This window comes from Mustela lutreola, chromosome 4, assembly GCF_030435805.1.
Source record: "Mustela lutreola isolate mMusLut2 chromosome 4, mMusLut2.pri, whole genome shotgun sequence".
In the NCBI taxonomy this organism is placed as follows: Eukaryota; Metazoa; Chordata; class Mammalia; order Carnivora; family Mustelidae; genus Mustela; species Mustela lutreola.
Window position 1 is genome coordinate 26,934,877 of NC_081293.1, and position 11,805 is coordinate 26,946,681.

General features: G+C 57.6%; 1 protein-coding gene across 5 annotated transcripts in view; it reads left to right on the forward strand.

The window, feature by feature from the left end:
• Nucleotides 1–11,233, forward strand: part of FBXW4 (F-box and WD repeat domain containing 4) — an 81,174-nt gene extending 69,941 nt beyond the window's left edge. For 4 of the 5 annotated variants that reach the window (XM_059169134.1, XM_059169133.1, XM_059169136.1 and 1 more), the window contains 3 exons: nucleotides 9,548–9,688; nucleotides 10,178–10,319; nucleotides 10,500–11,233. In XM_059169134.1, coding sequence (XP_059025117.1) covers nucleotides 9,548–9,688; nucleotides 10,178–10,319; nucleotides 10,500–10,619 — 403 coding nt within the window. In that variant the 3' untranslated portion in view covers nucleotides 10,620–11,233. Of the gene's footprint in view, nucleotides 1–2,964; nucleotides 3,187–9,547; nucleotides 9,689–10,177; nucleotides 10,320–10,499 lie in introns of those variants that run through there. The other variant, XR_009352483.1, reaches the window with a different exon arrangement.
• Nucleotides 11,234–11,805: the final 572 nt, after the last annotated feature.

The following is an 11,805-nucleotide window of genomic DNA, read 5'->3' on the forward strand; positions in this document are numbered from 1 at the left end:
TTTTGATGACGTCCAAATTATTGACTATTTCTTTTTGTGCTCTTGGGGTGAAGTGTGAGAAATCTCCCCCTAGCCCCAGGCCCCCTGTTGTGGCTTGCAATGCCGTGATTGACAGTAGCAGTGAGGGTGCGCTCTGCCCACCTGTCTAGTGCCTTCGCTGCTCTGGCTCGTCTCCTTCTCTCTCTGTCTCCAGGAAAGTACTAGTCATATCTTTGGTTTTCCTAAAAATCTGTTGTATTGTCAGTCTTTCCAAAAGATTTTATTTGAGAGAGAGAGAGGGCGCACAAGGAGGTGCAGAGTGGTGGGGTACAGAGACAGAAGCAGGTTCCCTGCTGAGCAGGGAGCCCGATGCAGGACTCGATCCCCAGACCCTGAGATCATGACCTGAGCCAAAGGCAAATGCTCAACCAACCGAGTCCCCCAGGCACCCTCCGAAAGACTTTTCTTAAACACATGAGATGTTTTCATTAGATACCGTTTTCTCCACAACATTCTCTTGGGGGTCATCCAACCACAGGGATAGGAAACTCCCACCTTCCCCAGATAGCACATTACGTCTTTGGATCGCTCCGAGAGTTCTCGTGCCTGTCCTTCATCAGGGCTTGATCTGCTTCCAGGAGCCGTGATCCGCAATAAACAGCAAGTTGAATCGTGCCTCTGAAGACAGGCCTTTAAATATCTGAAAACTCTGGTCCTGCTCCTGCAGCGTCTTCTCTTTATCAGGCCAGAAGTCTGAGGACCTTCAGTTGTTGCTCGTGAACATCAGTTAGGGTGCTTTGGGCTATGAGTAATGAGGACCCAGTTCAAAGTGGCTCAAACAATAGAGGGATTATTATCTTGACTGACAAGGAGTCTGTCCAGGAGTTGGGTGGTTCGCTGGTTCCAGGATTGATGGGTTCGGCAGCTCCGTGAAAGTCAAGAGCCCGTCTTCTCAGCTTTCTGCTTTGCCACCTCAAAGTGGGTTTTGCCTTTACCCCCAGGCTTGTTCACAAAAGCCCTACGAACCCATAAGGCAGTACCCAAAGAGGAGAAGGAAGGAAGAGAACACGTCCCTGCCTGGGGTCTCTTTTTAATATGGGGACACCTTTTAGAGGAGCCCCAAGCAGACTTCTCATATTTAGTGAGCCAAAAGTGTGTTCCACTACTCGCCCCAAACCAAACTATGGCCAGGGAAATGGAATGAGCAGTCCAGACTGACCTTCTGGGCCTGGGGAGGAGCTCGGCTTCCCCACCCCCACACTCATCCTGGCAGTGGGGGAGGTGCGTGGGCACAGATTCTGATTTGGGTCAGCAAGGAAGAAAGTGAGCGGTAGCTGGGTGGGTGACCTGCGATCTTGGTTTCGTACTTGTTTGAGGACCATTCTCAGCTGAAAGCTTCTCCAGCTTATCTGGTTGCATCCCTCTTTTTTTTTTTTAAAGATTTTATTTATTTGTCAGAGAGAGAGAGAGAGAGCGAGAGCCAGCATAGACAGAGTGGCAGGCAGAGTCAGAGGGAGAAGCAGGCTCCCTGCGGAGCAAGGAGCCCGATGTGGGACTCGATCCCAGGACGCTGGGATCATGACCTGAGCCGAAGGCAGCTAGCTGCTTAACCAACTGAGCCACCCAGGCGTCCCTGGTTGCATCCTTAGTGAAACAGGATGTCCACAGCTGAGTGGAGAGCACTCCGGGTGTGAGCCGATGAGTGCAGGTGCTGTCATCTTCTGCATTCTAGATCTTCCATCTTTTTTTTTTTTTTTAAGATTTTATCTTTTTATTTGAGAGAGAGAGAATGAGAGGAGAGAGCATGAGAGGGGAGCGGTCAGAGGGAGAAGCAGACTCCCCGCTGAGCAGGGAGCCCCACGTGGGACTCGATCCTGGGACTCTAGGATCATGACCTGAGGCGAAGGCAGTTGCTTAACCAACTGAGCCACCCAGGCGCCCCTAGACTTTCCATCTTTGTTAGTGTAGCTGATGGTCGCATCACACAGCTGAGACTTCCAAGGCTCTTTTTGTTCTGTAGGCTCTGGGATGTTGGGGTGCCTGCACCCTGAGAGAGTTGTTCTCACGGCCTGCCCTGCCAGACTCCTGCCACTGGCAACTTTCTTACTTCTGCGTGGGCCGCAGGCAGAGGGAACCCGTCCTCTGCTATGTGCTGGGGAGGATGAGCGGCTACAGAAGGAGCACAGGCTGCTGGTCAGGCGGCCTTGGGTTCTAGAATTGACTCTACCCTAAAGCCACTGACTCTACTGTGGATCAGTTCTGTGATAAGGGGCCTCGACTGGGCCTCTGGGCCTCGGCTTCCACATTTGTAAATGAGATTTAATTCTCTCTGCTTAACAGAATTAGTATGAAGTATTTTGAAAACGTGCCCATACGGTACCCATGTCCACTCTCTGCTTCCTCACCCGTGGCTGCCTTCCTTGTGAGGATCTTAGAGTTTGCAGAGGCTCAGCTTTTTAATTCCCTAAGTACCTGTGGCCTCGTGACCACTGGAGACCAAGTGGTCCTGCGGACCTCATGGCCCAGAGAAGGCTCCTGACAGTACCCGAGGCTGCAGGCCACAGGATGGGAGTTGCTGCTGAAGGTCATTCTCAGGCATGTGACTGGCCCTGGGGCCTGGCATCCTCCCTGGCCTGTGCTCAGGATGGCGAATGAGCCGGGGGTGGGGGGGGGCTGTGAAGGGGGGGTGCACCACCGTGGCCGACTCTCATCTCCAAGGTCGAGTCATTTTGGAGGGCTTCTTCTGCCTGTGATTTTCTTGGGGGTGGGGGTTACTCCTGAGCACAGATTTAGGGTCAGGATGTAGTTGTAAGACACCAGCTCCTTGAATAGCTCTCACTTATGAAATACCTAATTCCTCCTAAACCCTGGGTCTGTCCAGAACCCAGGGAGACCCCAAATGAGAAACTGCCCTGCTCACTTTGGGTGGCCAGTGGCAGTGCCACCCCAGGCAACACGTGGCCTTGTCTTCTCTCTGACCCTCAGACCCCCTCTTCACCACCGTGAGGAGCCAGGCCTCATTGAAACATCCGTCCGGTTCCCAGGGAAGCTTGGAGGACCAAGGGGTGTGGAGCTCGAAGGAAGGATGGCCTGCTGGAGGCATCTGCTTTTGGTGGGAGGAAGCGGACGGACAGGGTGACTGTCTGTAGCTGTCTTTCCCAGAGAAGCCCAAGCAGATAATAAAGCCATGTAGAAAATAGGATTAAGGTAATGAACAGGCAGGACAGAGTTTGATCTTTCAATAATGCCAAAGCCTGACTGACAGGCCAATCTGGAAGGTGGAGCCGCACCACCGGCAGGACCTGGTGGCGGGCGCTGTGCGGGGCTGGGTGGATTCCTTGCTTTTAACCTGTCACTGCTGAAACCTGAGGAGCACTGGGATTTTCGCTTTTATGTGTGTGCTGTGCCTTGGGGGGAAGGAGTGCTGGAGGGGCAGTTTTGCTTGGAGCATCACCCCTTTGGGGCCGCCCTCAGGATGGTGGTGGGGGCTGGGACACACCTGGGGGGAGCGTAGGGACCCTGCTGGACCCGTCTTCTCCCTGCTATGTCTCGGGGCCTTGCTGTCAGGTCGCTTAGGCTACTTCTTACAGTGCCCTTTCAAAGGCACCATGGCTCCCTTGGCCCTTCGTTCCATCAAGACCCTTGGAGACTCTGTTGTCCCTACGAGCTGGGGAGGGGGAGGCGTTGGGGTACACAGGTCAGAGAGCAACTATGGGCATACGGCCATTGCTTGGATGGCAAGAACTTGGCTCTCTCTCTCTCCCTTCTTCCTTTTCTAACCTGTCTAACCCAGGCAGAAAGAAAGATGGAGTCCTTGACCTGACTTGGAAGTGCCAGAGTATTCCTGCCTACAAGGGGAGCTAGCCTTCAGGCCAGGTTGCAGGCCCCCAAGGGCTCTATCTTGACACACAGTGCCGACAGCCAACCACTGAAGCATCCCTTGCTATGCCCCATGGTCCCATCAGACCCCAAGAAGCTGGGCCAAAGCCTTCCCGTTCCTGAGTCTGGGGTCTGAAGGGATGCAGGCCCATTTTACGTGCTCTGTGTGCATTTGAGCAGGAGCCTCAGCTAGGTCCCAAGGAGGGTGCTGTGTGGCATATACCCCCAGCTTCCGAAAGGCCTGGGAGGTTGGACTGGCCTAACACCATATACAGCCCTCCTCCTGGGCTTGCTGTCACCATGGGTTCTGCATTTTGGCCAAGGGCATTTAAGCTGGATCTAGCATTGGCACAGGTAGGCTACAGGATGGAGGCCTGTGAGCGCCGACCTACAGCGATCCTAGTGGCAACAGCTGCAGCCCTAAGCCAGCCTGGGGACTGGGATGGGGAGAGGTGTGGGCTGAGGTGACCTGGCTACTCCTAGGGCCTTGACTGTTCCGAGTCCCAGGAGTGTGAGTATGTGTGGGCTTTTGCACACATCGCCTTCTCTCCCTTTCCAGCCAAGGTCATCCCTGTTCCCCATCACTCTTCCTTGTCTACCCTAAAGCCCCTGAGTCTCCTCTTTCTCACTGAAGTTGGGGCAGATAGGTGTCTCACACTTCCCCACAGGTGCCCTCTGTTTTCCCACTAGAGCCTCTGCTCTAGCTGCCCCTGCCCCGTGCTTGGACTCCCCCATCTCAATCCTGCTTACTCTTCGGTGCAGACAGCACCACTGTCACCAGGCCTTCCTGACCCTAGCCCCCGTGGCTGGAGTTGGTAACCCTTAGAGCACTCACAGGGCCACCTTGTCAGCCATTGTGGGCCCCGGGGTGGCCTTGAGAAAGGGGAGGGCCAGGCTGCAGCCCTTTCTAAGGGCCTGCAGGACGTGGTGTCGCAAGCACAAGCCGGGTCCCATCGAGGGCAGTGGCTGTGCCCACCCGACCCAGGTGTGGCTTCGTCTCTGCCCGCGGCTCTGCCTCCGCCCGGGGCGGCCTGGCCCTCGGTCAGGGTGATTGGGGAACTGCCCTCTTTAAAGTACCTGCCTTCTCCTTTGAAAGTATTACTGACAGATTTTTTCATTTTCTTTTTTCTTTACCTCTTTAAGGAACCCTGTAATTTCTTTCTTTCTTTCTCCCCCTCTTTCCTTTTTCTTTCTTGTCCCCTCTGTCCCCCTGAACTCTTTGAAATTGGCTCTCTGCCTGCTGACACCAAACTGATACTTTGCGTTTCACTTCTCCTTATCCCTTTATGGCAACAGATGTTGAAATTTTGTATCCTTTTATCTGCCCGGCTGCCCCTTCCTGTAATTACGGGCCTCTTGTTAGCAGTACAAAGTGGGCTGCCCGGCTGCCTGGCCTTTGAGCCATTGTGTCTGAACACGTGTGCACGGGCGGGCGCGGGGGCCATGCACGCGCGCGCACACATGCGGGGGCGAGGCCGTGGGCTCCGGCAGGGCCCTTCCCGCTCGCCCGATGGCGCCGAGGCAGGCGAGGCTTCCGTGGGCTTCTTGTCTCCACCACTATGGTGTTACATGTGGGACCTAACGTGCCTCCTGGATTCCGGCCCTCCCCACCAGAGGGCTGGACAAGGCCAACTCCTCTCTGCTGAGAAGCCTGGGGACTCCCTGCCCCTCCCAGAGTTCATGTCCGCTAAGCAGTGCGCACCCAGGGGTGGTCGTGGTCCAAAAGGACTGGCTGGACGGGAGGGTCTGCCAGGTGCAAACAGGGCGCCAGTGCCGGTGCCTTGACTCTGGCCCTCCTGCTGGGGGGGGGGGTCCTTCACCTGGGCCATATCCCCCCCCACTCCTGTCATTGCCTACCCGCTTCTGTCACTCCCTAGAGAACCACTCCATGCCCACAGGCCAAAATGTTTTCTTATCTGTCCTTTCTCTTCAGGGACCCCTCCGGTCACCCCTTGTATTGTTAGTTGGGTACATGACTGACTCCCTCCGTCCCCGGACTGAAAACTCCTAGAGGACAGGGAGAACTCCCCCAGCCATCCTGGACTTGTCCCTGCAGTTCCTGGTAAAGCACAATGCCTCGTATACAGACGGTGCTCCTTGATTGTTGCTCAGAGAGAGAGAGAGGAGAGTGGGGGTGGGAAGGAGGAAAAGCCTCCTCTCCTGAGTGAACTTGTCTGGCCCAGCTTCTACCTCCGCATCCTCTGTCCCTGGGAGCTGAGCTGCAGGAAGGTGAACTGTGTGTCACTCTTCCTCCTTGCCCTGTCCTAAAAGCCCCTATTGCGTCCTCGGGTCACACATCCATGCCAGGCGGAGGAACGAGAACCTCTAGGATCTCCAGGGAACATCCTTGGGAACCCCATGTGTTAACAGTGGCTGTGAAGGGGTGTGGGGGCCACGGGCATTTTTAGATGCAGGCCGGGAGGTGGGTGGGGGAATCTGGCTTCTCCCAGCTCGGGGCCCTTGGCCCTGGAGGACTTTCTGCAGGCTGTGGGTTGTGTTGGGAGCACAGGCGGGCCGGGCAGGGAGGCAGGTGGAGGCTGGGGGATGAGCGGACTTGGGGGAGGGTGGGCACCGGCTTCAGGCTCAGCAGGCCCAGACCAGGAAAGGGAGGGGCTGTCCCAAGTGGGACATCTGGGTCTTCAGGGCCACTACCGTCCTCCAGTTAGCTGTCCCTAGATGTCCCCTAAAGATGGCGATAGAGGGGTCCGTGTCTTAATAGATTTTCTCTGTCAGTACTCCTTCCGAGGCTCCCTCTTCCCTTGGGATGGAATTGCTGTGCAGCGGGGTGGGAGCCCCGGTTCCCTCACCTGGTTGCCCCCTTAAGGTCCCGGGGATGAGGACGCCCTCTGCTTGTTTTTCCCACCCAGGTCCTCTGGCGCATCGCACGCTGCCGTCCGCGGCCTGCTCATCAGGCTCACAGGGGCGGCCCCTCGGTCTTTATCTTTCCCTGGGTGCAAAGAGAATTGCTGGAGTCAGGCTCGGGAGAGGCCAGAGAGGCCGGGGTGTGGAGGACCCCCCCAGCCCTCAGCAGCTCCTGGAGGCCCGGGCTTTGTGTGCAGCGGCTGTGAGGGAATGGCCTTTTTGTCTGGCCCTCCGCAGGGACGGAGCCGGCCCTCGCTCCCGTCGTGGCCCAGGACTCTGAGGGGCAGTCCTGTTCCCACACAAGTTGTGCGACAGCCAAGGCTCTGCACCCCCCACACCCCCCACAGTGAGAGGCCGAGAAGCATTCTTGACATTCTTTCTGGAGAAAAGGGGTGAAACGTCTGAATTTGGGGGTCACCATGTTATACAAATTGCAATCTAATCGTTTTTACAAGAATACACTTGCAGGAAGAAAAGGAGCCCGAGAGGAGGGGCTGAGGAGACAGACAGCTGGTTTTGTCCTCGTTTTCCCCAAAGTTCAGAGCTATTGTCGGGCCAACCTTGCTCCCTTCCCCAGAGCTGTTGAGCTAGAGTTTTCTAGTTAAATTGGTCTTGGGGTGGGGGCCGCTGAGGGCCCATGGTGCCATTTCTGTTTGTTTTCCCAAATCAAAGCCCCAGCAGGGCTCCCAGGGCCACGCGGAGCTGCTGTTTGGAGGGACAGGCCCTTTCCCAGAGCCGGCTGTGTCCGCGGAGACTCCGGACTTCACCTCCCGGGCACCGCACAGCAGTCTGGAGGGCCTCAGGCCCAGAGGCCAAAGAAATTGTATCTTTTTATTGGCCCATTTGAAGTGTGTGTGGCCATTTCAAGAACTCCGAGCGCCAGGCTGCAGCAACTGTCTCAGGCCCAGCTGGGCTGGCGGACATGGGGCTCCGCGACTGGCCGTGGCCTCCCGGCCGGTGCTTACTCTAGGCCCTCAGGGTTCCCTCGGCAGGCAGGGTTCTGTTTCTTATCATAGATGCTGGCATGACCCTTTCTAGGGGTGGCTTAGATGCTGGGACAGGGGCCCAGAGTGACTTGGTCTGGGTGTTGCCCTGATGCTGCGGTCCTGACTCTGCTGCCCGTCCGGCGCAGGGGTGCCCAGCTCTGTCCCTCTGAATCCCGGGACCGGGGGGAGGCAGGTAGAGCCATGCTGGGCTTCACGCCCCCACCCCCACCGCCTTTCATCTTCTATTTCAAACAAACATGAAATTACTTCTGCAGATTAAAGGGGAGAGCTCCTCCGTCATTCCTGAAGGCCTCACTAATGGAAGGGGCAGGGCCCCCAAATCTGGAAGGAGGGAGAACTGTGGAGCCAAACAGCCCCCTACCTGGGTGTGCACAACTGTCCAGGAGCACCTGTAAAAGAGAGGTGGGGGTGGGGGATGGGCTCCTTTAGGGACTCTGGGCTGCCCCGGCGTGGGGCAATCATAGCTGGTGGCCCTTCTGCGAAGACGGGCCCTGCCTGGGAGCCAAGGTCCGTGATCTCTAGGATCTGGCCTTCAGCCTGATCCCTCTCAGGGTCCCCCACCACAAAGGCTTACCTCTTACCCCGGAAAGAGGAACACCACCCAAGGGGGCTGGGGGCAGGGGCTCTACCTGCTGGGGGGTCTCCTCATTGCCCAGGGCCAAAGGGGAAAGGTAGAAGGGAACCCTGAGCTGCCGCCTCTGTTCCTTCAGCTTCTAGGGAAGATGGTGGCTCCACTGGGGAGAAGGGAGCTTGAGGGTGAGAGCGGGAAGGCCTGGGGCCGAAGTCTGCTCTCACACTGGTGGTGAGCACTGCTTGTGAGAAGGGGAAGTGCTCCCTCCTGCCGCCAGGGCCTCTGACGTGGGAAGCATGCATGGCCTTCCTTCTCCCGTCCTGCCAGGGAGGAGGGCCCGGCGGCTCTTGGGTGCAAGTTCGGGATCAGGCCTGGAGGGTGTCCCTTTTCTCCTTCACCAACCCCCCATCCTGCAGAAACTCCCTGCTTCTCCCCGTTCCCTAGCCACAGGGATTAGCGGGTGCACTTGATGTTGAGGGGTAGTTGCTAGGGCCAGAAGGCCCCCCTACGTGGTTGCTAGGGGTCTGGCATCAGGGCGAGGGGTCTGCCCACTGCCGCGGTCACGGAGGGACTTACACAGTCACAAAGAAATTGTTCTTCTCAGTAATCTGCTCTCGGCCACCGGGAGGGGCGAGGGGTGGGGAGCGCGCTGCAGCCCAGCAGGCTGGGGGCTGTGATCACACAGGCGTGCTCGCCCCGGGCTGGGGGCCAGCCGGGCCAGGAACACCAGGGACTGGCCAGCTAAGCTGCTTTCTCAGCGATTTCTCTCCCCAGACACAAAGGTGTTTACTTGTTTTAACATCTCCTGGGACTCCCCTTCTCCCTTTGTGTGGTCTTTATCCCCAATGAGGTTTGAGCCCCAGATTACAGGCAGGAATTAAGGCATTGGACTCAGGCAGCTCAGAGCTGCATGACCTGCAGGATCAAGAAGTAGAAAGTAACCAAGTGTGCGTGCGCACGGGAGGGGGCCAGCCCAGCCGCAGGGCCCATTCTTCCACCCTGAGAACGGCCGCTGGGCAGCGAGCAGGTGTGGTGCAGGCCTTCAGCTGGGGGAGGGGCAGGCACTGGGACTGGGGTGACAGGGTGGGCATCCTGGGCCATTTCCCTTGGCCCCATCCGAAAGGAGCCGGATTTTAGCTCAGGAGGGAGAGCGGCATCTCCCCAGGGACCGAGGCCATTAGGTTACCAGCCGGTGTGGGGGCCGAGGTGGGACAGTCTCTCTTCCTCTGCCCCTCTGTTCTCTCCCCAGTGGGCAGCTAATGATGCACCTGGGCAGCGACTTCCCCCCAGGGGCTGGGGTGTTGGATGTCATGTATGAGTCCCCTTCCACGCTCTTGTCCTGTGGCTATGACACCTACGTTCGCTACTGGGACCTCCGAGCCAGTGTCCGGTGAGTGTGGTAGGTGGGAGGTGGGCGGCAGTCCCGGCCCTTCCTCTGGCCCTTCTGGGGCGCCCCCATACGGCACAAGCCCTGCAGGTGGAGGTGAGGAGTGGCAGCCAGCAAGGTCAGATCGTGCTTCAGTTCCTCACTTGGCAGCCCTGGTTCCCTGGCCTGGAGACCATAGCCACTGGGTGCTGGAGAGCCCGGGGAGTCAGCGGCCCATCCATCAGCATTCTGCCCGCCTTTCTGCCTTGCCACCCAAGTCGTGTGACATGTAGCCAGCCGTGGAAGCACAAGTGAGGGCCTCATGTGGCCTGGGGTTCGGGCACTGGCTAGAAAGAGAGCTTTACAGAGGAGGCTTGGTCCCTTTAAGTCTGGTTTTTGAAGAGAAGGTGATTCAGCTTCTGCCTCTGGGCCAGAATGGATTTCTAAGGTCCCTGTGGAAGTTGGGGCGGCGGGCACCCCTGACCCTCCCTCTGACAGACTCTTCCCGCACAGGAAATGTGTCATGGAGTGGGAGGAGCCCCACGACAGCACCCTGTACTGCCTGCAGACTGATGGCAACCACCTGCTGGCTACCGGGTCCTCCTACTACGGGGTCGTGCGGCTGTGGGACCGGCGCCAGAGGGCCTGCCTCCATGTAAGTGCGCCGCACACTCCTGCTCTGAGATGCCAGGACTCCTTACTAGTGGCTGTACTGGGGTGGGGGTGGGGGTTGGCTGCCTGGAGAAGCAGGGGAGTCGGCATGCGACCTGGCCCCCTGCGCTGGACCGGGCAGGGTAGGGCTGCTCCTGCCATGCCCCTCCTCCCTCCGTTGCAGGCCTTCCCGCTGACCTCGACGCCGCTCAGCAGCCCCGTGTACTGCCTGCGCTTCACCACCAAGCACCTCTATGCGGCGCTGTCCTACAACCTCCACGTCCTGGACTTTCAGAACCCGTGACAGGGCCACCCCGGCCTGTGGGCCAGGGAGGCCAGCTACTCAGGGACCTCTCCGCTTGGAGGGTGCAGGGATACCTCTGCCCTCCCCCACCCCCCGATGCCTGTGCTCCTAGACCTGCGACCACAGTGCTTGGGCACCGTCAGGTAAAGGCTGCTGACTCCCGGGAATTGGGGGTATCCCTCCCAGGAACTAGATGGAGAGAAAGGATCTGCTGCTTTGAGAGAACAGCTGAACCTGGCCGGGAATTGCTTCCCTGTTGGCCAGAGCAAGGATCTGGTCTGGATAGGCCAGCCCTACCCCTCACCCCTTCTTAGAGCCGTGCTAGCTTCATGAGGTGAGGGGCTCCAGCCGTCCCTTTCTGCCCCTTCCTTGGAAGGAGGGGTGAGGCTGCCAATCCTCTGTTCTGGCCCCGCCCTCCTCAGTCAGTCCCCTCCCTTGACCAAGCTCTTGGGGCTCATTCCTGGGGCACTGTGGACTGGTCTCACTTTGAAACTGAGGAAGGACAAAGGGAACCCAGCAGTTTTGAGTGAGTTCTGAGACAGCCCAATCTCAGGCTGGCTGCTAAGACATGCTACAATGTTCATTTTTGTAAAAATAAAGCTTGATTGTTCACAGTTCCAGTTCCTCTTTGGCTGGGGAGTCCTGGGAGGCGGTAAGAGAGGGAACGACATATTCAAACTTGAGGATGGGTGTGTTGAGGAAAGAGTAAGATCAGCTTCATAGCTCAGTGTCCCTAAGACACTCACCTCTTGGGCCCCAGTGGTGGGGTGTGTGCTACCTGTAGGGTACAGATAGGGGACTGTAGAAGGGCTTCGTGCTGTTGGGGAGCTAAGCTGCTCCCCATCTGCAGAAACCCTTCTTCAGCCTCCTCGAACACACATGCACTCTTCGCAACAATACGACCCTCCTCCTGCCTTCACACCCACAATGTCTTAATGTCCTGGGTGTTTCCAAGGTTTCTGTATTTCAAAAAGTTCTCCTTTACCTTAGCTCCCCTTACCATAGGGAGCTCATCTGGGCCCTTCTGCAGCAGAGACAGCCCAGGGTTTCCACCAGCCTAGCGTCCCTCAAGTTATGCAAACAGGACGGGGAAGACACCCACCCAGCGTTAGGCTCAGGGCCCCCCCAACTCTGCTCCATCAAAGCCCCATGCTTCCCTCTATGTGAAAGGCTTGACATTGAAGGC